At 32.7% G+C, this 25,853-nt stretch overlaps 2 protein-coding genes and 1 long non-coding RNA gene across 3 annotated transcripts; 1 reads left to right on the forward strand and 2 right to left on the reverse strand.

Moving 5' to 3' along the window:
* Window positions 1–122: 122 nt before the first annotated feature.
* Window positions 123–24,848, reverse strand: LOC135835810 (uncharacterized). Its single transcript, XM_065350245.1, has 9 exons — window positions 24,690–24,848; window positions 24,468–24,576; window positions 8,055–8,219; window positions 6,881–7,010; window positions 6,640–6,779; window positions 6,136–6,323; window positions 1,989–3,210; window positions 795–893; window positions 123–691 (listed from the first exon to the last, which is right to left on the reverse strand). Exons 1-7 carry the CDS (start codon window positions 24,770–24,772, stop codon window positions 3,051–3,053), a joined length of 975 nt encoding a protein of 324 aa, XP_065206317.1. The 5' UTR covers window positions 24,773–24,848; the 3' UTR covers window positions 123–691; window positions 795–893; window positions 1,989–3,050.
* On the reverse strand, window positions 10,576–24,446 carry LOC135835933 (uncharacterized). Its single transcript, XR_010556977.1, has 2 exons — window positions 23,202–24,446; window positions 10,576–17,057 (listed from the first exon to the last, which is right to left on the reverse strand). It is a non-coding gene; the product is annotated as an uncharacterized LOC135835933 (long non-coding RNA).
* On the forward strand, window positions 13,703–16,193 carry LOC135835863 (uncharacterized). Its single transcript, XM_065350327.1, has 5 exons — window positions 13,703–14,785; window positions 14,899–15,063; window positions 15,272–15,469; window positions 15,568–15,774; window positions 15,984–16,193. Exons 1-5 carry the CDS (start codon window positions 14,759–14,761, stop codon window positions 16,002–16,004), a joined length of 618 nt encoding a protein of 205 aa, XP_065206399.1. The 5' UTR covers window positions 13,703–14,758; the 3' UTR covers window positions 16,005–16,193.
* Window positions 24,849–25,853: the final 1,005 nt, after the last annotated feature.

Here is a 25,853-nt window from a genome sequence, read left to right on the forward strand (position 1 = left end):
ATGAGTAATCACTTCATTTTCACCCTTCAACTCGAAAACAACCAGTTTTAAGACGTTCTGGAGTTCCTCAGAAATTTCAAATTACTTTGGAAAAGACAAAAATCAACTTCAGCGTCCATTTTTGGTATATTTTTTTAAAATACATAAAACTTAAAAATACAAATTTCCAAAAAAATTAAGTGCTAAAATACAAAGATTTCCTTAAAATAAAATGCCTCGAATTCAGACAATTATAAAAATATTTTAGTAATCAAAGTACATAATATCTTACCTTATTATCTACTTACATTACTTTTATGAGTGTATTTACTTATTGAAGTACCTTCTTGAAGGGCTTAAAAGATGAAGAAAAATTGCTAACAATAAGAAGTGAAAAAATTGACAACTTTTTCAGTATTTTTTATAGTAGATGGTTATTATAAATTATAGGGCTCGTTATTAGGTATCAAAATTAGAAGTAACATCATTTCGTTGGCGGTGGAATAATCCGCGACCGTGATCACTGATCACTACAACGAAGAACCTTCACATGTGTTTTTCACTGAGACTGCTTGCTTTCGGCGAATCCAATTCGATGTTTATCCATGTCGTATACACTGTAGAATTTTCTGAGAAAAGGAGCCCCTAGAATCCATGATTTTTTGGAAGAACTTTCGGCGATGCCGACCACGCATTTTTCCTTCCCAAGTATCTATTTTGACAAGATAAATATTATATCGTATTTTTAGGCTAGGATCAGTATCTACCTACCTACTTACATATTGAAAGAAAATTCATGAATTCTCTGTACTCACATTATATTGTGAAATGTAATCTTTTGCTTCAAGTTTGTATTCTGTTTCGCCAATTTCAAATATTATACTAGGTAATTTGTTGATAGTTTGACAGTCCACCTAGAAATAAATTGATGATTTTAACAGCATTAGTACTACAGATATGGTTTAGTGGAGAGTAGCGCGAAACAAGAGCACTCTTCGTTAACACTCTCACTGCCAGAGTTATGTGGCAAAAGTTCGCTCTGGGCCAAAATTAGGGGAGGTTGGATTCATATGTTATATGATCCAAGGAAGCCATCCAAAGTATTTTTACACCCCCCACCCCCTTATAAGGGCATAAACCCCCCGTGTGTAGTACAGCACACAAAGCCCCAACAAAAAGTTGTGTGTCGCACAGCACACATGGCGTGAACAAACTGGAATTTGTGTGTGAGGTTGCACACAATGGCGTGATCTGAACGGAAGAAGAAATACCTCTGAAAAAAAGTTGTTCATTTATTCGGCAAACATGAACTTTCTAATATGATAAAACGATAAAACAATAAAATTATAAAATTATAAATTCATGGGAATTCCACTGTGTTTTTCAAACTGATAAAATAACTCCTACAATTCTCCATCCTCAGATAAAGCATGATAACCGTACCTGTTCATAAACTTCTTCATCCGAAGTCCGAAGAAACCGAGGAATCGGAATTCAAGGAATCCCAATCTGACAAGGAATCATCACTCACATCCCAATTTTCGACATACTTGAGTATCTCACCATCGGAGAGATATTTGTCTGATTTTCTCAACATATTTATTCACATAGGAGACACTATTCACGTAAGAAACATTTATAGATGCTCTGAATAGTCTGAATACACAGAACGCATCAAAAATCACGGAATTTCGGCGGTAATAAATGTTTTTAGTGATAAGAAAAAAGATTTGGCTTTGTAGAATGCATTCACTTTTAGTTGGCTAAAATAAAACTTCAGTTTTGCCAATTCAAAAAACGAAAAGTATTGTTTTGTGTATTCAGGCCTTCGGAATCCGAAAATGCCTTCTAAATCGATGTAAAATGTGATTTACGCTATACACAAGCCGTCAAACGAGTTCACCTGGCGTGTTCTGTACTACACACAAAGCCCGAACGAAAAGTTTGCTGTGTGCTCTACAGCTCACATGGCAGCGAAAGTGTTAATAATAGCGAACACTTCATCTTACCACGCGGTATCCTGGAAGGTTTGGTTCTTCCTTGGCATTTATAGTTTCGCAAATTTTTAGAACACGCTTTGATGGAGACCACCTCATGTGTTAGAATGGACAAGTATTAGAATGGTCAAGTTGTAGAAAAAGAGGGGAAAAAAGGGAAAAATATTTTTGTTGCCAACCCACTTTGTTTGGAGAAGAAAATTTTGTAAATTAAAATGAAAAGTAAAGCCCAAGTATTAGAATGGTCAAGTTGTAGAATAATCAAGTATTAGAATGGACAAGTGTTAGAAAATACAAATATCAGGATGGACTCGGAGAATGTGAGAATTAGGCGAGGCGAAGCCGAGCCGTTTAAAATTTATATTTCATTCGATGAGCATTACTCCCCTTGGTGAGTTCAGACGGAGGCTGGACATTACCGTGTATGTAGAATTGTAGACAGTACCTGCGGTAGTTTCTAAAAAACTGTACTCACCGAGGCCGAAGGCCGAGGGAAGTTAACAGACATAGTATGAACAACAAAGCGACCCGCGCAACCGAGGCGAAGCCGAGGTGAGCGGACACAACGCCCCCCAACCCTGAAAACGGCTACCCTTGTACCCTATTATCCAAAAAAGTAGTAAGTCTAAGTACCACTTCCTCATCCTCTTATAACAGATTACTCTTTTCCCCCTATTTTTCAAATACTTGACCATTCTAATACTTGACTATTCTATTACTTGACTATTCTACAACTTGACCATTCTAATACTTGGGCTTTACTTTTCATTTTAATTTTAATTATTTTACGAAATTTTCTTCTCCAAACAAAGTGGGTTGGCAACAAAAATATTTTCCCCTTTTTTTCCCTCTTTTTCTACAACTTGACCATTCTAATACTTGGCCATTCTAACACAAGAGGTGGTACCGCTTTGATGGCCCTGTAATTTGGGATGTACCGGTGTCAATTAATGTTTCGGTGTCATGTGTTACATTAAGTCTCCGCTTTTCGTGATTTTATTTTTCCATCGAAATTCTGTAAGTAATATTGAAATAGAAAAATTATAAAATACTTACGTGTTAACGTATCTTTATCTAGTATATACTTTGAATGGAATAAAGAGTAGAGTACCTTTTCACAAGTACTTTCCATTTACCCGGTGTTAATTCTTTCGCCCAAGTCAAAGGACCGTAAAACTTGGATTCATCCTCTCCACATAACATTAGTTCGCTGCCTTGTTTTTTTGATAAGTTGCTGATTTTTAAACAGAAAAAATACGAGCTTACTTTCCCATGATATAAGTTGTGCATGTAATGTGTATACTGTATATACAGGGTGATTCGGATAAGACATGAAAAATTAAAACCACATATTCTACTCGTCAAATTGAGAAAAAATTTCCTTTGCAAAAATTTTGAAAAACCAACCCTTAATGAGATATTTGCAATTAAAGTTGTGTAAGACATGGCAACATCGCATTTACAATTTCCCGTATGTGTTACGCGTTTACATAGCTCAAATCAGAGTGTTATCAAAAAGTGTTCCTTAGTTACGATTTCCTACTTTGATTTGAAGTGCAATCATTTACCAACCAGCAATTTCTATTGTTTTTAGGAAACAAAATCGTAATTTACCGTGACGAATTTTGCGATGTTGCCAAAGTGAGCATATTGGTTGAGATAAATCATGTTTTATTGAGGAATAGTATTTTTTTTTTCGTAAAAGTATTTAAAATTGAAAATTGAGTACAGGAAATCTTCAAAAACATTAGTTTCTAAAAAATTGGAGGGTTTGTCAAAATTGAAAAAGGGTATTCCACGGTAAGATAGGTGAAATGGCCCTGTTCCCAGATTTGGAAAATTATGATGGATTATTGTTGGGTACCTCCAATGAAAATTTTTGAGCGGAATTTCCGCCCCCCAACCCACCTCTCTTGGTCTGTATAGCCAAAAAACGCGTTTTTTACGAGAAAAATTCTGTATCCATGAGTTGTGGGGAGAAAATTTTGGTACCGCGTGGAATGTATAGGGGAAGCATGGGTCTTTTAACACGATTTTATTCAAAATTTTTTACTATAGTGGTGGGGGTGAAATTGACAAAAGAAAACTTTGAACCGCCACAGCTCCAGAGTATATGGGTAATCCAAAAAACTGTTTTCGCCAAAATGTGCCTTTTTAATAGTACTTTCTTACTACCAATCCATAAAATCGAAATTCTGTCTGAAAAATGGTCATATTTGCAAAAAACCCTGGAAAATACGCGTTTTTCGCGTTTTTTTGCAAAATAATGTGGAATATGCGAAAAATACATGGAACAAAAATGCTTAGCGTCAAATTTTACCTTAGAAAATGTGTTCACAAGGTTGTCAAAACGCTCATCTACTGAGCTACCCGCCCGCACACGCCGCCTCTTTGCAGCAAAGTCAAGAGATGAGGTATTATGGCACCTGCCCTAGGGTGGTCTTTATTTTCGAAGTTGGAATTTTTTTGCCCCCACCCCCCCAAAGTTGTTCCATTTGATGAAAAAATAAATCCTTCGAAGTTTCAACCCCCTATGTAAAAAAAAAGTGGTGCCAGAATGCCCCCCCCCCCCAATTTTTCAAAAAATTGAAAAATGGAAAATGATGCAATTTTTTAAAATTTTTGATTGTTTGCAATCTATCGCACCCCAATATTCCCCCTTTGAACCAAAACAGCCCCCAGAAATTTTTTACCCCCTCCCCTGTGAGAAAACAATAATTTGCTATTTTGCTATACCGTTGGAGCGGAAAATTTTTTAGACAATTCTGGTAAATAAGGGGAAATAGTTTCGGCCATTTTGACCAAAGACAAGATTTTATAGCAGCTTAAAATAAAAAATGAAAAAACATCATTTTTTGACTTTTTTTGGAAATTGTTTTTGGTATAATCTGGGGCCCAAGGGTAGCGCCAAATGAAATTTTTGTAAGAACCAAAATTTAGAAAATTCTCCAAGAAGCAACTTTTATTCCATGATTTTTCTTGTTGGAATTCAAGGTGGTAGGGAAGTTTGGAATATGGGGCAGGGGGTTGATTTCTGCAGAATTTTAAAATTTCTCCAGAAGGTGAGAAAATCAATTTGGGCAGCAAGAATTCGAGTTTTGGCTTATCCTCGACCTGCTTAATAGGGTTTATCCGCATTTCAGTCACTTTCCTGACGAATTTTGACCAAAGTCAGCAGAGACCTTTATTTTGAGTTGAAAGGTAATCAGAAAAACGTTTACCTTCGGAAGTGCTCCTACAGCCCTACAGGAGAGAAATGATCGCTCAAAGAGGAGAGCATTTTCGATGCTGTTGCTATACTCAACCTGTTTTGGGAAAAATGGCCCAGTGTCAAATGAAAGTATTTGAGATTCTGCGTCGATACATGTTATTGCCGTCAAAATCCAGGACCACTTTTAGAGGTTTTCTGAGCGATTGAAAATTTACGAATCGCTTATTTATTTTTTAATAAATCTGTAAGTACATATTTTGAACATTTTTTCTTCGCAAATATTTCGCATTAATTTAGCTAAAATATTGAAATACGCCATTCCTGAAACTGAAGAAATATTCTGGAACACAGTGATGCCAATTTTTGGTCCCTTACTGCCAATTTCAAGCAATTAAAAAAAAATCCACTCAGGTGATTTTTAAATATTTAACCGCTAGCAGTAGAACACCAAAAGCGGTCTTGGATTTTTACGAAAAAGACATAGATCGATGCACACTGAGAGAACTGTTTAGTAGAAGTTACTGTAAAATTTAGTGAAGAGGCCCTCTGGTAACCCTTTTTGTAGAATTTACTACATTTTGTAGTACATAATACTAAGAAATGTAGTAGAAAAAGTACATTTTACTGCGTTTCTTAGTAGTTTGTACTAAGAAATGTAGTAAATACTACAAAAAAAGTGACCAGAGGTCCTCTTTACTAAACTTTTCAGTAATTTTTACTAAAGTGATTTTTCTCAGTGTAGAATCTCAAATACTTTCATTTGGTACTGGGTCATTTTTTCCAAAACTGGTTGAGTAGCGACAAGAGCGGAAAAAGTATGATTTTTTCGAAAATACCCTTTCTTAATTGAAGGTCCCTCTAGCCTAGGTAATACTATGTGTACCTAATTACCTATTGACGAATATCTCGCGCGAAATCTGGTATGGTTATGCAAAAGATAAGACTCACTTGGTGAAGTAGAATGAAAATTTTCTCTTTCCGTTTAGTTTTTCGCAAACCTGTGATACAATGTGTTCAGATTCGTGACCATAATTGTATTGCAATCCCATTACGCCATCTTCTCCACCGTTTATCTGGTCTGTGGTTACTGCAGTTGCTTCAGTAAATGATCTGCTCTTGATTTCTACATCATTAAACTGTAATGTTTAGAGGCATGACGGTTATAATTTCCTCATTACATGTTCAGCAAAAGCTCAAGTTGAGTTGGTAATAAGTATTTATGTAACAATAATATAGGTAATTTCCACCATTTTTAAAAATTTAAAAACCAACTTCGACAGCTCAAAATTTGATTCTGAGGTTTAAGTGACATAAGTAGATACTCCTTCAGTGAGTCAAATTTCGACTTGATCGAAGTTGACGGATTGTAAAGGTTTACTTGTGAGACGATTTTTTAAATGTTTTATCAAGATAGGTACCTATTACGTAATGTAAGTACTCGTAGGTACTTACTGTAATGGTGTCAATCGAACAAAATCCTTTCACTGATCCTTTAGCGTATACGATGCTTGTCGCGCATGCTTCATTTTTGACATCGTCCTGATAGGTTGAAGATAGATTATGATTGTATACGTCACGCCCATTATTAAACACTGAAAAAATTACTCAGTTGTAATTTTTTCATAACATCATGTAGAATCGCTATCTACCAGCATACGCATGCCAATTCCAAGTAACTATAAATTTCAATTACCTTTTTCCCAATTTGTACTATTGTAACGTGTGGAGATAACCCACAGCCATTTATTAGGTGATCCTGTATCAAAAACTATTTTGAATTTCTGAGGTTTCGTGCCGATTGAAAGAGGACCATGATACCTCAACTGTGAAATTATACAAGTTTTTCATTTCAATTCTTTGTATGTACGTAGTATTTCGGATTACTAACATAACTTATGTATAGGTAGTACAATGTACATTGGGCAATAGGATTTTTAGTGAAATCAGTTCGAAAATAACAGTGTCATAAACCATATCTGAGATACCATACTAGAGCCTCCGTACGGCGATGTTCGATTTCTACAGAATTTTAAACCAGAAATGGTGTAAAATTTAATATGGCAGTTGAAAAATCTGGAATTCGGAGAGAGTGGTAAAAAATGGTACCTATTCTCGATCAACTTGATGAAATTTTGATTTTTTTTCCATTTTTGTTCCAAATTTGATTTCAAAAAATTCACCAAAAATCTTAAAATACACTTTAGCCTCTAATTGGTCAATTTTGGCAGAAAACCTTGTTTCTCTCAACATATAATGTAAGACGCCCCCCCCTTCTTCCCAAGACCATCAACCCAAATTTTTCAATTTTTCTATGTTTTATAATTTTTCAAAAAAATTGATTCTCGCCATTTTGGGAACTTCTGAATCACCCCCCAGGTCGCCAATCCGGCCAAACTTCATCTACCTATAGATTGATATCAATTCAAAATACATTTGAAAATCTTTGACCTTTTTTAACTGAGATGAGTGCATTTTCCCAAATTGAAAAAAAACTGACTGACAAAAATCAATTTCAGTGCCTGAAATTTTTATTAGTGGTATATTTTAGGGCCCTCTTTCGATTCCCTTTTGTCTGGTTCATAAACTTTTGTGTGAGTTGGAATGACTCATAAATCATAAATCATAATGATTGAAAAAAAATGATTGAAAATGAAAATTTTGTTTCAAATTGCTGTGGTACAATGAAAATAATTGTAGATTTTTTCATTTTTTCTCTCGAATTAATTATGTTTACATTATGTAGATCAGACTATTCACGACCGCCACTATCGAGTTTACGCTGAAAATTTATTTAATAGGTATCACTTCCCCGCTCCCTCCTATACGTTATGTGAGTAAGCATAATACATTTGTACATATGTACTTACGGCGAAGTAAGATTCAAGAGGAATAGGTTTAGTTTGAGGACTTCCCTCCTTGATGTGTGTTCCGATGTCCATCATGGTTGAATATGGTTCTTCCCGCAGGGTTCGCATTCCGTTCATCAATGTTATTCGTGGTAATTTGATGGAAATGTTGTTAATTGCTCGATTCTACGCGGATTAGTATTGAAATTAGTATGATCATTGTTGTACGGAGTGTTGAACACTCGTAACCATACATGCATTCTTCTGGGTCAACTGTGGATGAATTTCACTTGGGGTTTTACTATATCAAATTTCAAGAATTTCGTGATACTAAGTATATGAGGCACATCTTTTGACAGAAGTTTCAACAAGGTACTCGTGGTTAAACTCTCACTACATAAGTTGCTGAAACACTAGAAAAGTGGTATTGGTCTCAAATGAAGCACAAAATATGTCTGTTTGACTGTTTATCTCCTCCAAATCTCATTCATTTCGGTTTTGAAGGGTCATTCCATGTCAACTCAACCAACGTTTTTCAGTCATGCCTTTCGATTTCGCTCAAATTTTTTTTACAATATATACCCACCCAGTAAGTAAGGACCTCGCAATTAGTTTGGTCCCAGCATCCTCAGAGGGCGGGTGGGGGGGCTTCCATTATTTTCACATTGTCTCGAGCTACTCAACTTCAGCAGCCCATTCCTCCAAAACTATGATACTTTGATCGAAACTGATTTCACAGTTCGAAACGGCATTGCATTTAAAACTTTTTGAGCGCTTTGAAATTTTCAAAAGTTGAAAGTTGAACTTTCATATTTAAAGTTCAAATTTCAAAATGGCGCTGTAAGTGGGAGCTACCATTTAAAATTTTGAAAAAATTTACATGAATGTACTTTATTGACAGGGATTGCCGCGATACTGTTTTAATGATTGTTTACTCAATTGTTTGTTCTATCATTGTGAATCGAGCAGTTTTATTTCACTATTTACAAAATTCTCCGATTTTAGAATGAAGATCGTTAAATTTACCGAGTTTTCCGAAGCCTGAGAGAGGCTGAGAATGAAAATGTACCTTTTGATGCTTTTTTGAAATATTCAGGTTTCGAGATGGGATCTCTCAATGGAGAGGGAGCACCCTCACCCCCAATTTGGGTGAAACTTTCGAAAGAAAATCTTGGGCATGTGATACATCGAATTCTATGTTTTTGGTAACGCCGAACACGAATATGGCATCCGATTTTTGATAGGACCCCATCCATGGCCCCCAGCACCTCCCCAAAGGGGGTAATAGTTCAAAAAAGTGTTTTGTTCGTGTGACACATGGAATAGTATGTTTTTGGTGACGCTGAAAACGAATATGACGTCAGATTTTTGTTCGGACCCGTCCACGGCCCCCAGCACCTCTCCAAAGGGGTTGACCCCCCCCCCAAAAAATGGTTACATTCGTGTGACACATGAAATAGTATGTTTTCGATATCGCTGAACACGAATATTGCCTCAGTTTTTCGAATCGACTTCACCCATGGCCCCCAGAACCTCCCCCAGTAGGTAAAAGTCCAAAAAATTGTTCGGGGCTGTAGATGGGGTCCAATCAAAAGTCTGACGTCATATTCGTGTTCAGCGTCACCAAAAACATATGTACTAATCCATGTGTCACACGAACAAAACAATTTTTTGAATTTTTATCCCCTTTAGGGAGGTGCTGGGGGCCATGGATGGAGTCATATCAAAAATCTGATGCCATATTCGTATTTTGCGTCACTTAAAACATAGAATTCGATATCTCACATGCCCCAGATTTTCTTTCGAAAGTTTCACCCAAAATTGGGGGTGGGGTGCTCCCCCTCCATTGAGAGATCCCATCTCGAAACTTGAATATTTCAAAAAAGCATCAGAAGGTACATCTATAGACATTTTTTCAAAATTTTAAACGGTAGCTCCCACTTACAGCGCCATTTTGAAATTTGAACTTTCAATTTGAAAGTTCAACTTTCAACTTTTGAAAATTCCAAAACACTCAAAAAGTTCTAAATGCAATGCCCTTTCGAACTGTGAAATCAGTTTTGATCAAAGTATCATAGTTTTCGAAGAATGGGCTGCTGAAGTTGAGTAGCTCGAGACAATGCAAAAATAATGGAAACCCCCACCCGCCCCCTGAGGGGGCTGGGACCAAACTAATTGCGATTGAGCGAAATCGAAAGACATGACTTTCAAAATCGCCTTTTTTTGGTTGAGTTGACATGGAATGACCCTGAATCAAGCGCTGTGGTAAAAAAGAGGACCTCAGTTTCTATGAATCCCTGGCCTCCACCTCGTACCAACATGTGTTGGGTTATGACTTATGACACCTTGAGACTTTAAGACACAAACAACCCAGCGACACCAGTGCTTAAGTAGGCCTCCCTAATTTAGCTAGGCTTGAAATAAAGAAGAGGAGTCCAGCTCAACTCGATATTCTTTATGTTAAGGTATAGCGGAATACTCCCTAAGGATCTTACTAGTGTAATGGGTCTTATGGACCTTTTCAATTAAATGATTGACGAACTGAATAATTAATACTTTCACTTTATTTCACGAATTTAACACAAGTATATACAGAAACAATAAGCTTAAACCGAAGCTAAACTTAAGACTTTCGTCTACAAGATAGAAAACCGAATCATACCAAACCCTGGACTCACCAGAGTATTTGTAGGGAAAAATCATCATGTAAAGGGTTGGCTAAAAGACATTTTGACTTAAATTGCTTAGACATTTTGACTTAAATTGCTTACGGTTCGTAATGTGCAATACTGCAATTACGAACCATTTGTTGCACATTAGCAACTCGGAAGGGTGGTCAGTGGTTTACCAATGTTCGGCACGCGTCATATTTTTATGGCTGTGAGGCTGTGTGGCGCCAGCCGATATTACGTTTTTTTAACAGATTTTAACTTTACGTATATTTTGCCTACATGTGTCATCACAATATTTCCTTTCTCCCAAAAAAGTGACCACACTTTTCCCAAAATTCAAAAAGAAATTTAATTTCCCAAAATTTGCCACACTTGAAAAAAAAATTTGACTATGGAATAGATTGTGAAAGGGGACAAGGGGGGGGGTAATTTTCAATTTTAGAAAGTTTCCATTCGGTTTATTATCATTTTTTCAATTTTGTCTTTTACCCAAAAAAAAAATATTAATAAATAAATATATTTTCCCAAAAAAAAAAATTAAAAATGGGACAAGATACTTGATTATGAGTCCAGAGTCTGTTTGCTTTTTGTTTTTTCTCTAAATTTATAATATACAAGTACTAGAGGTATACATCTCAAAAACAAAAATTTTTTTTTTTGTTGGTTAGTATAAAAATATAATTATACATAGAAAATGTTATTATAAAAAATGGTATTATGAAAAATGGTATTATAAAAAATCAAATTATAATAAATCGAATTATAAGAAATCTAAACATAAAAAATCTAAATATAAAAAATCTAATTACAAAAAATCTAAAAAAAATATCAATGGAATGTAAATATGAGGTATTATGAGTAGAGATTTTTGAAAAAAAATGAGTATTTAAAAAAATACACATCTTTTTTTTTTTTTTTTTTCTCTTTTTTTTTCTTTCTTTTTTTTTTCATTTTTTTTTTGTTTTATGCATTTTTTTCTCTTTTTTTTTGTTATTTATACATAAAATTTTTTCTAAAAAGATAAGTAAAATTATTTTAACAATATTTTTTTAAAATTAATACACTTAAAACAATTAACCATATTGTAAAAATAATACTGCTAATAGTATGTCCTCCATACAAGGGAGTCTGAATATCATTTAAAATTATATCTCTTAATTTGTTTTCAAATATTTGGGGGTTTTCTTTAATATTAAAAGAGGGGGTTTGTTCCTTCCAATTTTCATTAAAAATTTTTGTAATATTTTTAAATTTTAAGGGACTAAAGGGGTGAAAATCTATTTTGCTATTATCTAATTTAGTCCATTGCAAGGGAAGTAGTCTGTTTAGATGTAAGGTATTTTCAGAAGTTTTTATGCAAGGAAATCCTTGTGGGATCAGAATTTGGGTTTCCTCATCAGTTTTTAAAAGTAATTCAAAATCACAAGGGAGTTGAATTTTTATTGCACCAGATTGATTATAATTTATCTCTAAAGGAATAGTATCTGATTTTGAAGAGTTGTGAAGGAAAAGAAATTTTTGAGGATTGGAAATGATGTAAATATTTTCTTGAATTTTTCTAATTATTGTTTTTGAATGCATGTGCTCGCATTTAAAATTGCACACTGTATTTAATTCTTGAAGTTGTTTTCCAAGGATTAATGATTTTGCACATTCTGGTGATTCATAGGTGGAATCAAAATAGTCCAAAAAACATAACTGTCTTGAAAGATCACATTTTTTTAATGCTGTTCCTGTAATTTCTCTGATAATTTGTTTTCCAGAATCAAAAGCAATTAGCATTTGCTCAGTGTTCAGAATACAGAGCTCTTCTTTATTTCTGAAGTAGATTGGAGTATATTTGAATAATTTCCAGTCTGAATTAATTTTTTTCAAAGGCACTCGAATTTCTAATAAAATCTGCTGTTCTGAAATTTGACAATGTGTGATACTTCTGGTATAGTATTCCAAAATTTCTGAAGTAGGTATGGCTATGGTGTAATTAAATTTTTCAATATTGGTTTTCAAAACTTCAATGTAATATTTCAAGCTTTCTGGAGAGATAATTGAAGATGGAAGCTTGTGCTCTTTACAATGTTCAATAATGGATGAGAAAAACGAATTATAGAATGTTTTCTCTAGAATTGATATTAGTACTGGATATGTGGATCTATCTGCTGCAAAAAGGTCTGCAAATTTTTCCAAAGTGGTAGAGAGTGTGTCTATTGTTTGAGTTATCATTTCAATATTTGCATGAATTAGTTTAGAGAATGATTTAAGTTCTGTGGAAATATTGAAAATATCTGCATGTGTTTCAATTAAGGCTTCTTTTAAATTTTTATAATTGGCTGTTAATTCTTGCTGGTTGACAAATAATGGGTAGAGATCATCTTTAGTGACTACATCACAACAAAATTCTAGGAAATTACCATAAAGTTTTCCTAGTAGAAATGATCTTTTTCTTCTTGAATGTTCATTTAATATTTTTGCATCAAAACGAGTTTGTTGAAGTTGATTATCAATGAAGGAATCCAATCTTGTCAGTGCTTTGTAGAAATCATGAGTATAGGTGCATTCATCTTTCATTTCACAATTGGTATTGGGCGGATATTCATAGGAAGAATTAGTAGGATTACTATTCGGAAAAGTATAATTTAAGATAAATTTATAGGGAATGGATTTTTCATAGACAACTATATTTTCAATTTCAGATATAAAGGATCCAGGAATAATTTCAGTGAATAGGTTTTCAGTAGAAGAAATTTTGAAAAGAGAGTAGAATACCAAAAATGTCAACATTCTGGAAATTGAAAGAAAAGACAGAAAAAAAAATTGTTAAGTAAAGAATATTAAAAAGTTTTTAAGCAGCAAAAAAAATTCAAAAACAAAAGTTTGGAAAGAAAATAAAAATAATTGGAAAGAACAAAAATGTGGGGGGGGGGGGGTATTTACAAAAAGGTCAGCATCCTGAGGGGGGAGATTTTCAAAATATCATTAAGTCATATGTGGGGGGGGGGGGTTAAAAATACTTACATACAAAAAATTGAAAAAAAATTAATATTTCAAAGACTTGAAAAAAAAAATTTGGAGATATCAAAAAAAAATTAATCAGCTCTCAAATCGTTTATGTTGATCTCTGTTCTAGAAATTATTATGTCATACATATTTAAAGCGTATGGCAATTCATCGTAATAAACGTATACATTGTAGTCTAGAATTGACAGCATCTTTTTAATTAATTTGATGACGGTTTCGATCGGATCATTCACTGAAATCCGAATTGGGCCAATAGGCGCTATGGTTACTTTCGACTCATCCCAGCGGAATCTACTTCCGCAATATACAATTGGAAATGTGTTTCTGTCATGTATAAAAATGTCAACGAATGCTGTCACACTTTTTTTTGCAATATTTGAGATTTCAAAAATTTGTACCATCTGAAAAAAAATTGAATTAATTAATTTGTTCTACCATGTATAAGTAATTTTACCAAGATGTTGTGTTTCCATGCTATGCCAGAGAAAGATAACAAAGTATTTGCCTACACCTTGTATGTATTATGGTGCGTGAGGTTTTTCCAAAACAATGTAACTGGATAACTGGAGAAGGTAGAAAAGATATGGAATTTTGCTAAAAGATAAGATTTGTTTCCATATCTGGAGGTTTGTCAATGTACAGTACGTACTTCTTATGCTTGCTTGTTTGAGGTGTTCAAAGGTGTATTGTGAACCAGAAAAAAAATCTTGATTTTTATCAGTTTTGTGTGTAAAATTTTTGTGAAAAGTTGATATATTTTTTTTATTTTATTTTCTTATTTTATTCCTTTTTAATTAATTTGAGTTACAATGGATTCTCAGAACAATGACTTTCTTGCTGGTAAGTGAATTTTTGATTCTATTTTTATCATTAAATTGGTGTATTTTTTTTCAAAAAATTGTAGGGGGGAATAAATTTTGATTATAATTTTAAGGGTTTTCGTGTTAAATAAATAATTATGGAATTTCTCAATTTTTAGGTTTGAATGAAATAGATTTTGAAAGTGAGGAATTTCAGCCTGTAGACTTCATCCAGGAGATGACAAATGCTGAACAACCAAATGAGGTATGTTTTTTGTTGATTTAAAAAAAAAATTTTTAAAGAATAATTCACATTTTTTTTTTTTTGATTTTTGAGTTTTGATACCTTTACTTTTTTTTTTTTGGTTTTGTTTGTAGACAAGTTTAAATGCTATGATCCTCGAATTGGAAATGCCAAAAAATTCCACCGTGGAGCCCCAGATGGAGCCGCAGATGGAGCCCCAGGCGGGACCATCTAGCATAAATTTAGTACCAGAGCCTCAGATTGCTGAACCACAGGCAACTGGACATCATTTTGTTGAGGTACAAATAATTAATAGAATTTTCAAAAAGTAATTCAAATTTTCGAATTAGAATACTTCCTATTATTATTTTTAAACTTTTTTTTTGTTGAAAATTTCAAGTTCAAAATTCAAATTATTTCCTTAAAGTTTGGCAAAAAATCAAAATTTACGTATTTTTTTGTGTTTTGATTAGCTTTATTTATTAATTTTTATTTCAAAATTTTCAGGTTCCTAGGTCAAATAGAACTGTTGATCAATTCAGATTTCCACTACGACATTCATACTTGAAAGCTGATGGTGTTACGAAGGGATTCTTAACACATAATGACCCTAGGGCCATGTGTGTTGATTACGAATTAGGCTTTAACAGCCCATGTATGTCTACACGGTGCTGGTTTTATAATAGCCACTTTTGGTCTATTCATGTAAGTTGGGAAAAAAAAATTTCATCATTTTTTTGTCTAAAAAAAATCATATTTTTGACACTTTTTTGTAACATTTTTTTTTTTTTTTGTATTTTCAGAAGGACTTAATGGAAACAATAAAAGTTCGGTTCGAAGGAGGTATGGTGAATATTAATGTAATTCAGGTCCATCCGCAGTTTAAGATATTATTTCCCTTTACTTATCAAAACTATGTGGATCTCAAAAGAAATATCATTAGATTTGGGCCATCCTATGATGAATGTTACTTATGGTTACCTACGAGATCACTGGAAACGTCACCATTGGTATTTATTTTCCTTTTTTTTTTTTTTTTTTTTTTTTTTTTTAAATTTAGAATTTTGTTTTCGAAGTTTTTATGGTTTTTTTTTTTTTGTCATTTGTTTTTTCCAAAAAAAGGTTCTTTTATTTGTTTATTTGATTTATTTATTTTTTTCAATCACGATTTTTTGTTTTGTTTTATTTTTATTGAGGTATTTGTTTTTGTAATTTTCAGAGGCACCGTTCAAACGTTTAAGTTGATATCAAGCAAGTCCGAAGAAAGAGTGAGAAAAAAAAATTGTAAAAAGTAATTTTAATTAACCTGTAAAAAAAAAGAAAAATATTAATTTTTGTACAGTTATTAGATATGTATGTATTTAAACTAATTGTTTTTTTTTTGTTTTTTATACGTATTTTTATAGAATAAATTATACAATAAGAAAAACTACTGTTTGTTATTCATGGGGACAACCCAATATATTTTTTGAATGTTTTTTTTTGTAATGAGCTCAATTTAAAGATTTCTGAATATTTTCTGCTGAAAATCGTCATATTTCACAATTTATTGAATATTTTGAGCAGTTTTAGGATCGGAAGATCGCAAATGTCATGTTCACAGTCGTTTTTTGATGATTATGATTTGCTGATTGATGGAATGACGAATTTAAAATTAATGATTATGAATTGTGCTCATCAAAACGAGTGAAAACGATACCCATTTGTATTTAAATTTTCAAGTAGGGTATATGAATATTTTGGAAATGTTTCATTCCAAAGAAAAATCGAATATAATTCCTATTCAATAGGTACTTTACCTTGAATGAGAGCATATTTTGGGTTGCCCTACTTATAATTAAAAGCTACCTATGTACATGCTTGATATAATAAAAAACTAGCATAAAAATATTGAAAAAATAACATAGCAAAAAAAGTAGAATTTTTCATTTTTCCATTTTTGGTTTCATTGCCCAGGTTTCAATAATAATTCGGGCAGAATTCGTTCGTTTGAAATTATTACATCGAAAACGAAAATTTTATTTGGCACAGTTATGAAAAATACATAGGCTTCAATGCCTAAATAATAGAAAAGTTTGTTCATTGTCCTTTGAACATCGTCAATTTCATCCCAGGTCACATTAAAGAAGGGTACATGGTACCCTGCAACGTCTGGGTGCGCAAGATCCCATGTATCATGGTCATCGTAGAAAATAATGGTCTGTTTTTCTCTATGTACGTAATGATTGACCAGTCTCATTATTTGAGCTTTGGTGGCTTGACTTAACGGTTCAGGTTCATTGTAAGGAATCATCTGAAGGATAGAAAGAGAGGAGAGTAAAATATTGACGAATCGTTCATATTGTTACACCTTGGTGTTAGTTGGTTAGTGGGTGAAGTTAAAAATAGAAAATCACGTGCATATGTTCACTGAAGGTTAGTAAACAGTGAAGAGAGAGAAAGAGCGAGAGATAAGGATAGCTGCGAGGTTATATTGGTTAAAATCACGTAGCAGGTAACAGTACTATAAAATCAAAGCAAGATTTTTTTCTCAAGCTTGCTGTTGGAATATTTTACGTAATTTTTTTGTCAAGTTATGTACGTTCTCTGCTAAGAAATTTCTGAAGTGGTCAGTGTTGAAAATAGAAGTGATTATCGCCATAGAAAAATAATTACATTTGTCAGTGACAAATTATTGGTCAGAAAATTGATAAAAATCGCATTATTGGTCAGATATATTTTTTTGTAAATTTTCATTCTGCTCAGTTTTGATTGGATGTTTGGAAAAATGTGATACCTATACTGTGTTTCTTTTTTAAGGAAACGTCTTCCTGGGCCCAGTGGAAAACTGCACAGATTGATCACGAAATTTTTGAGAATTCTCAATATTTCCCCTATTTTCGTTTTTGATATTTTTCTAATCGTCTGACATGTACAATCTCACGTTTTATTTTTTTCTTAGTTTCATACTCAACTTCATAATTTAATGGAGAAAATTTATGTAGAATTTTAACTGGTCCTAGATAAGTAGGAATGAATTTTCCTTTAATAGGATTTTGTAAAAGTGCTGTTTCGCCTACCTTAAAAATCAATTCCTTATGCTTTTTGTCATAATTTTTCTTATTAATCAGCTGATTTTGCTCAATTAAAGATGGTACCTTTTTTCTAATTTTATCCAATTGTTCAATTTCTTCCAGTCTTCCTTTCATAGATGATGAATTAATGGATAATTTATTATCTATGGGTAAATTGGGATGTCTCCCATACACTAGGAAGTATGGAGATAATTTATGAAAATTTGATATAGGCGTGATATTGTATGTAAAAACAATAAATTTGACCAGTTTTGATCAATTTGATTTTTCATCGTTTACATAGTATGCTAGGGTTTTACATAACGAATGGTTCAATTTTTCAACTGCTCCTTGAGTAGTTGGGGAATAAGTGGAACTAAAAATTAATTTTATTCCAATTTTGGAGCAAAATTCCATAAATTCTTTATTATGAAAATGTTTACCATTGTCACAGGTGATTTTAAGTGGACATCCAAATTGACAAATTAGGTCATAAATAAAGTCAATAACTGCCGAAGCGTTTGCTGATCCTGTTGGTTTAGCGAAAGCCATTTTTGTGGACTTACACGTTCCCACTAAAATGTAAGATTTTCCTTCACTTGTGGGAAGGGGACCAACAAAATCAATTTCAATATGGCTTAATAAATCACATTCTAACACTTTGATTGGTTTTAAAAGTCCAGGTTTTGGTCCTGGTTTCAATTTTCTTAGCTGGCATTCATGACATGATTTTATAAATTTTTCAACATCTTTGGTTAAATTTTGCCAGTGAAATTTATTTTGCAATTTTTCAATAGTTTTTCGAATTCCAAAATGTCCTCCGCCTATAGCTTTGTCATGATATGAGGCAATTATTTCGTTAATTAAATGGGATGGTATTATGATAAGATTTTGTTTGGGATGTTTAAGTTGGAGAATTCCTTCAGGACTTAAGATATATCTACGACTAATTTTTTTGAATTTATTCAATTCAGATGATGGAATTTCAATTGTTTCATTTTTCAATAAAGAAATTAAATTTTTACAAAAATTGTCTTTCATTTGCTCAGCCACAAAATTTTGGTTGGTTGAAATTGTGTTAATTTCAATTCTGCTTAAAAAATCTGGGACAACATTATTTTTACCAGGTTTGTGTTTTATTTCAAAATCAAATTCTGAAAGTTTTAAAATTAGTCTCGCCATACGAGAATTTGGTTCCTTCATTTTTCTATAATGAATCAGGAGGGCATGATCAGTAAAAACGAAAAAATGTTTACCAAATAAATATTCTCGAAAGTACAAAATTGTTTCAACTAAAGCTGTTAATTCCAGGTCATAAGTGCACAATTTTTTCTGTCGTGGTTGAAGTTTTCTGCTGAAATAGGCAATAGGATGGATTTTTCCATCAAGTTCATTTTTTTGAGAGATGACCCCTCCAATGGCTATATTTGAAGCGTCTGTTTCTACTATCGTTTCTCTAGATTCATTATAAATTGCTAAAATTGGATCATTAATTAGAGCTTTTTTGAGAAATTGAAATGCTTTTTCATGTTCCTCTTTCCAAATAATTTTATCTTTTTTAGCTGGGTTGCCTTTAGTAAGATCAGATAGGCAGCTTGTAATACTTGAAAAATTTCTAATAAATTTTCGATAATGAGAACACATTCCTAAAAATTGTCTCAATTCAGTGACTGTGGTTGGTTGTTTAATTTTTCGGATACTTTCAATATTTTTTTCAATTGGTTGGATCAAAGTTCCATTAATTTTATGACCTAAAAGGTTCACTTCTTTGAAGAAAAATTTGCATTTTGATGTTTTTAATCTCAATTTTAAACGATCTAGTCTATTTAAAGTTTCTTTTAAATTTTTTAAAGCTATTTGAAAAGAACTGCCAAAAACACACAAGTCATCCATGTATGCAACTAATATTTCATATAAGAGGTCATGAAATTCAGAATTTATAGCTTTACTAAAAGCTGCAGGTGAAAGCATTAAACCTTGAGGTAAACGAGTAAATTGATATAATTGATTATCTACAATTATTGCTGTTAAATATCTGCTCTTTTTAGCAAGTGGTATCTGATGGAAACCTGCATTACAGTCAAGTAGACAAAAATATTTTGATCCTTCCAAGGCCATGATAATATTTTCGATTCGAGGGACTGAATTATGGTCTGGATACAATTTTTGATTAATTTTTTGAAAATTACAAAGGAAACGATATGAGCCATCTGGTTTTCGTAATAAAAAAGCAGGGGAACAATAATGTGAAGTTGATCTCTCTAGAATGCCATTTTTGAGCATTAATTTTATCTGCCTATTAATTTCGCGCCTTTCAATTGGAGATAATTTATATCCCCTTGACACAACAGGTGTATTGTCTTTGACCTGTAGGACATATTCTGGGATATTTGCTCTTTCAATGTTGGTTGGGTCAGTCGAAAATAAGTGCAAATAATTTTTTAAAAGGGAGAGGACAGCCTGTCTCTGATCATTATTTAAATCTGGAGAAATTTGTAATTCATTTTTTTCAGAATCGAATAATCTAGACATATTATTTGTATCAATTTGGTTAATTTGAACTATGTCATTGACATTATTTTCAGGTAAAGTTTGCGTAAATGTGCCAATATTTTGATTTCTTCGGATAGTTTGTAGAGAATGAGTAAAATTTCTCAAGTTCATTGTCAATGTATTATCGTACATTTCATAGTTTACAAGCTTTGTGCCTGTTCTGTTGACAAAAATGTTAGTGTGCATAAAAATACCTCGAGTCAGTTGTGTTGGGGTTATTGTTATTGTAAATGTACGAGTTTGTTTCCCAGCAATCGCGATATCTGCAGTAGCGATAAGTTTATTATGCAACAACATGACGGGTGTTTGTTTATTTATCAACGAGAGCCATTTATGATCCATTGGCAAAATCAATTTATTTGGATAATTTCCTAACGAAAACGTATTTTTACTGAAGTTAATTATGGCTGAATTTTCAATGAAAAAACTGATACCTAAAATAAAATCTGCATTCAAATTTTCAGCAACGTATACTGTAAGAGAAAATTTTATATTTTCAATTTGAACTGAAATATTCATTTTACCTATAATAGGTAGGGAAGAACTATCTGCTGTTGAGACTTCTAGATCAGAAGGAGATAAATTTTTGAAGTCTTTTAAAATTTTATTTGACATCAGTGATACATTACTACCTGTATCAATTATAGCTGTATATATTTTATTATTGAAAATAATTTTGATTTCAAAATTTTTTATTGTAAATGGATTTTTTTGAATACAGTTTGTTTTGGTTTTTGAAAAATTTGAGCCAAAAGAAGATATTTCCTCATCACTGAAATATTTTAAATCGGAATATCTATTTAGATTAAAAATAAAATCAGTTTTCTGAAATTCGTTCAAGAAAAAATATAAAATTTGTGATGAGGTATCTTGACCAAAAATTATTGGCGTTTTTTTTTGTCATTTAATCTGCATTTTTCTCGGATATGGCCTACTTTTTTGCATAGGCTACAAAAATCTCTTCGTTGTGGTCTTGATTGTGGTTGATTTAATTGATATGATTGATTTGGGTTTTGATAAGGTCTAGGTCCATATGACCCAAAACGAAAAGGTTGATTTGGACCAGGAGATATTTGTCTAAATGGATGAAATCCAATTTGACTTCTTTGAAAATTGATGCGAGGAAATGGGGGAGGTGGAAACATAAATGGGTGAGGAGGAGGTGGTGGGGGACGATAAGGTTGACGTTGAAAAGGTTGTGGTCCAAAAAAGAAGGGACGAAATGGTTGAGGTCGAAAACGTTGAGGATAAAAGGGTACTGGGCGAAAGGGGAACCTATTTGGGGGGGTTGGATTCTGTTGAGGAGTAAACTTGGCTATCGTAGCATAATTATTTTCATGTTTTATATCGAGGTTATTTATTGAATCACATAAACTATCGACATTCGAATTTTTGAGCATAAATAGCTCATTTTCTACTTTTTTAAGCCTTGATTCCTTATCCTGATTTTTCCTATAATTTAAAAGATTTTCCGTGCATTCGTACTTTTGTAAGTTTGCCCTAATTTTTTCGACAGTTGAATTATCCAAAAGTGAAATTGCTTTATGAATGTCAGATTGTAAACCTTTTAAAATGTGTTTACATTTAACTGATTCTTCCATATTAGGGTTGACACTGTTACAGAGATTCAAAATGTCAGTAAAATATTGTAGTAATTTTTCATTATCATTTTGAAATCTGGTCATTAAGATATTTTCATTAGCTTCTTTCTGAGCTTTTTCATTGAAGGCCTCTAAAAATTGTGTTTTTAATTCGGAATATTTTGTTTTTTGATTGGGAATATTTCTAAAGACTTCCAATGCCAATTCCGAAAGGTACATTGGAAGTACTTTAGCTTGATGCTCGTCGCTCCAATTATTTGCTTTGGAGCATAATTCAAAGCTGTCAATAAATTTATATAGGTCATTATTGAGACCAGAAAATTTTTCGGGATCATAAATTTTTTCTTTTTGCGTTGTCATATTTTCGGTTTGAACTCTTTTACTAGTATAACAACTGTTTTGTCTTTTTACAAGACTAGCGTGAATATACCTAGCTGTCTTATTGTTTTTTTCAGATTCACCAATAAATGTTTTAATACAATTTCGAAAAGAATCTAGAGTCAATTTTTTTGGAAAAGTCAAATTTAATTTTTTTATCAAATATTCTGCTTCTGCTACTGATAGACAATAGATCCAACTGATGGATTGGGGAACTGATAATGGACTAGTTGGAGTAGATTTTTCTTGGTTTTGTTCTTGGGTTGGGGAATTTTCTTTCGATTCAGGGGATTCAAAATTTGATTTGTCAGAGTCGGATTCGGAAGTATTTAATACGTTTTCTTCAGGGGATGGAGCACTATTTGGTGATTTTTCTGATTCGGGGTTGAAAATTGTGGAATTGCCACCACTCATGAAAAATAAAGGAGAGAAACAGAAAAAATTCAATTTAGATCTGTTTCATCAAATCTGAATTGCAAATTTGGCTGATACCAATAAATGTCGTCAGAATTTTCAGTTTTTGGTAAAGTTTGTCTTTTTGTTATCTGTAATTCAACGTCAATAGTTTTAGTTGTCTTTTTTGGTATTTTGTTCGGTTTTGTGTTATGATTTCTCTTGTATTCGTAAAAGTACAGTTCAGTATCTGAATTTTCAAAAATTAATTTTGAAGGAGCGTTTTTGTTTTTGTTTGATTTTGAAAAAAGATTTCTAAAAAACTTAATAATAGCGTTCATTATATGAAATAAGCACACATATTTTTAAATTGGAAAAAAAAAAGCACAAAAAAGCACAAAAAAAAAGCAATTATTCTGAGAAGATAAAATGAAAATATAATATAGGATGAGAAATTACCTTGAAAATTGAATTGAAAAATTGACTTGAAAACCACTTTCCAGGAAGTAATCGTCTGTTGACCTTCAAGAAGAACTTCTTCACAGATTCGGACACGAAAAACTTCAGGAAAATTCGTTGAAATTCGGGAAAATTCGTTGAAATTCGGGAAAATTCGTTGAAATTCGGGAAAATTTGTTGAAATTCACAAAAAAATCTCCGATGAAAAAATTCACGTTTTTTAATTTTACAGATTCGGACACAAACAACTTCACAAAAATTTGTTGGAATTCGCGAAAATTTGTTGAAATTTGATTTAAAAAATTCACGTTTTTTGATTTTACAGATTCGGACACAAGAAACTTCACAAAAATTCGTTAAAATTCGTAAAAATTCGTTGAGATTCACCAAAAAAATCTCCGATAAAAAATTCACAACTTTGATTTAAAAAAAAATTCCAGTATTCAATTACGTTTATGACAGGAAAAAAAAATTCACGAATTCGAATTCGGTAGATATGAGAAGAAAAATTCAATTGAAACTTTACTAAAAATCACGAAAATTCAAATAATTTGCCAAAAAAAATCAAGTATTCAATTACGTTTTGAGAAAAACGATTTTTAATTTAAAATCACGAAAATTCAATTGATTCGCGAAAGCTTTCAAAGCTCTTTTTCGTTGGGCGCCAAATTGTAATGGGTCTTATGGACCTTTTCAATTAAATGATTGACGAACTGAATAATTAATACTTTCACTTTATTTCACGAATTTAACACAAGTATATACAGAAACAATAAGCTTAAACCGAAGCTAAACTTAAGACTTTCGTCTACAAGATAGAAAACCGAATCATACCAAACCCTGGACTCACCAGAGTATTTGTAGGGAAAAATCATCATGTAAAGGGTTGGCTAAAAGACATTTTGACTTAAATTGCTTAGACATTTTGACTTAAATTGCTTACGGTTCGTAATGTGCAATACTGCAATTACGAACCGTTTGTTGCACATTAGCAACTCGGAAGGGTGGTCAGTGGTTTACCAATGTTCGGCACGCGTCATATTTTTATGGCTGTGAGGCTGTGTGGCGCCAGCCGATATTACGTTTTTTTAACAGATTTTAACTTTACGTATATTTTGCCTACATGTGTCATCACACTAGCTATGCCAAAAGGATATCAAGTCACAAGTCTTAGATGGTCAGAAGAGATCTGAATTTTTTTGGATCTTGCTGAGTTTTTGTATTTCTTACTTCTACAGTTGTTCAAATGACCAGATGATTACTCACCTTTGGATAGTATTGAAGAGGAATAACCGGTTCATTGATCGTTTTCTTATTGTACGTTGATGCAATTTTAGTTGCAGGTGAAGCCATCTTTTTTAATGTCAACGTTGTCCTAGTCAAAGGTATTCTAATAAAAATTGTGCATAGAAAGCTATGTTGTTTTCACATTTGCACGAAAACCAAGCTTTTACATAAATTTGTAGTTGAAAAATAAATTCCATTTACCGTATACCATTTCCAGGAGTAGGAACATGTCTTGCGTGGTACAGTTGTAAAAAAAAGAATACTAGAAAATACTGTAACTTCATTTTCGATCAATGATTATTTTTTATTTAAGGTATATTGAACTATAAAATACACGAACGACTGAATTCAATTCTTTCTGGGGTACTTTATTTATAGCGACTCCCGTATCTTTTCTTCAAATCAGCTTTAAAATAATCAGTTTGGTTTCCCGGATGTGCGTTTCCGAAAGGGTGATTTGTGATTGTTAATATTCGAATCAATATGATTCACAGCCTGTATAAAAATGATATTATCGATGAATTTGCGTTTTTTTTGCGGGAGGTACTTTATTTATAGCGACTCCCTTATCTTTTTTTCAAATCAGCTTGAAAATGATCAATTTTGTTTCCCGGATGTGCGTTTTCGAAAGGATGATTTGTGATTGTGAATATTCGAATCAATATGATTTACAGTCTGTATGAAAATGATATTATCGAATCGATAAATTTGCGTATTTTTTTTGCGGAAATTATCTACGAGTATGTATGTATTTCAATATCCGGTTGATGATTGTTTGTCGTGTTGGAATTTTGAGCGACATTTTATTATCTAGGTATCTGTTGAAATTTTTTTATTAATGCAAAATATTTTTATTCCGTTGTATAAAAATATCTACATAGCCGGGCCCATATAAGGATCTATTGACCCCCCCCCCCCCCGGCAATCCTCGAGGGGAAGTCCGAAGGGAAATTTCTGGCTCTTGTACTAAAAAAAAGTGACCCATTTACAAAATGGTGCCCCTGTCTAAAAATCAACATTGTCTCTTTTTTGCACTTGAACGATGAAACCTATTCTATCCTAATTAACTTTCACTGCAGAATTGAAATTTTAGGCCAATTTTGATATATCGACCGCAGGGGAGGGGGTGGTAACAGACTGAAATTCAGCTGAAATAGGATGAATGTCTAGTGAGGTATCGAAATCAAGTTGTTTTAGGATGAAAATTACATACAAGGGACTCCAAAGGACTGTGGTCCTAAGTTCAAATTTGTCGGAAACTGTTGGAAAGATCGTGTGTGGTGCCAAAATCTAGGTTTCTACGAAAGCACAAAAAGTACAACGTGTCTTTATCATTATTATTATTCGCTAAATTATGATTTTTTT

Source organism: Planococcus citri, chromosome 1 (assembly GCF_950023065.1).
Source record: "Planococcus citri chromosome 1, ihPlaCitr1.1, whole genome shotgun sequence".
In the NCBI taxonomy this organism is placed as follows: domain Eukaryota; kingdom Metazoa; phylum Arthropoda; class Insecta; order Hemiptera; family Pseudococcidae; genus Planococcus; species Planococcus citri.

Excerpts from the sequence above, each read along its gene's own strand:
- LOC135835863 (XM_065350327.1), top strand. The coding sequence starts at position 14,759 with ATGACAAATGCTGAACAACCAAATGAG. Across the intron at positions 14,786-14,898 it reads ATGCTGAACAACCAAATGAG|ACAAGTTTAAATGCTATGAT; the intron begins GTATGTTTTTTG and ends TTTTGTTTGTAG. Across the intron at positions 15,775-15,983 it reads CACTGGAAACGTCACCATTG|AGGCACCGTTCAAACGTTTA; the intron begins GTATTTATTTTC and ends TGTAATTTTCAG.
- LOC135835810 (XM_065350245.1), bottom strand. The coding sequence starts at position 24,772 with ATGAAGTTACAGTATTTTCTAGTATTCTTTTTTTTACAACTGTACCAC. Across the intron at positions 7,011-8,054 it reads CTCTTGAATCTTACTTCGCC|TTGAGGTATCATGGTCCTCT; the intron begins GTAAGTACATAT and ends ATAATTTCACAG. Across the intron at positions 6,324-6,639 it reads GTTCGATTGACACCATTACA|TTTAATGATGTAGAAATCAA; the intron begins GTAAGTACCTAC and ends TAAACATTACAG.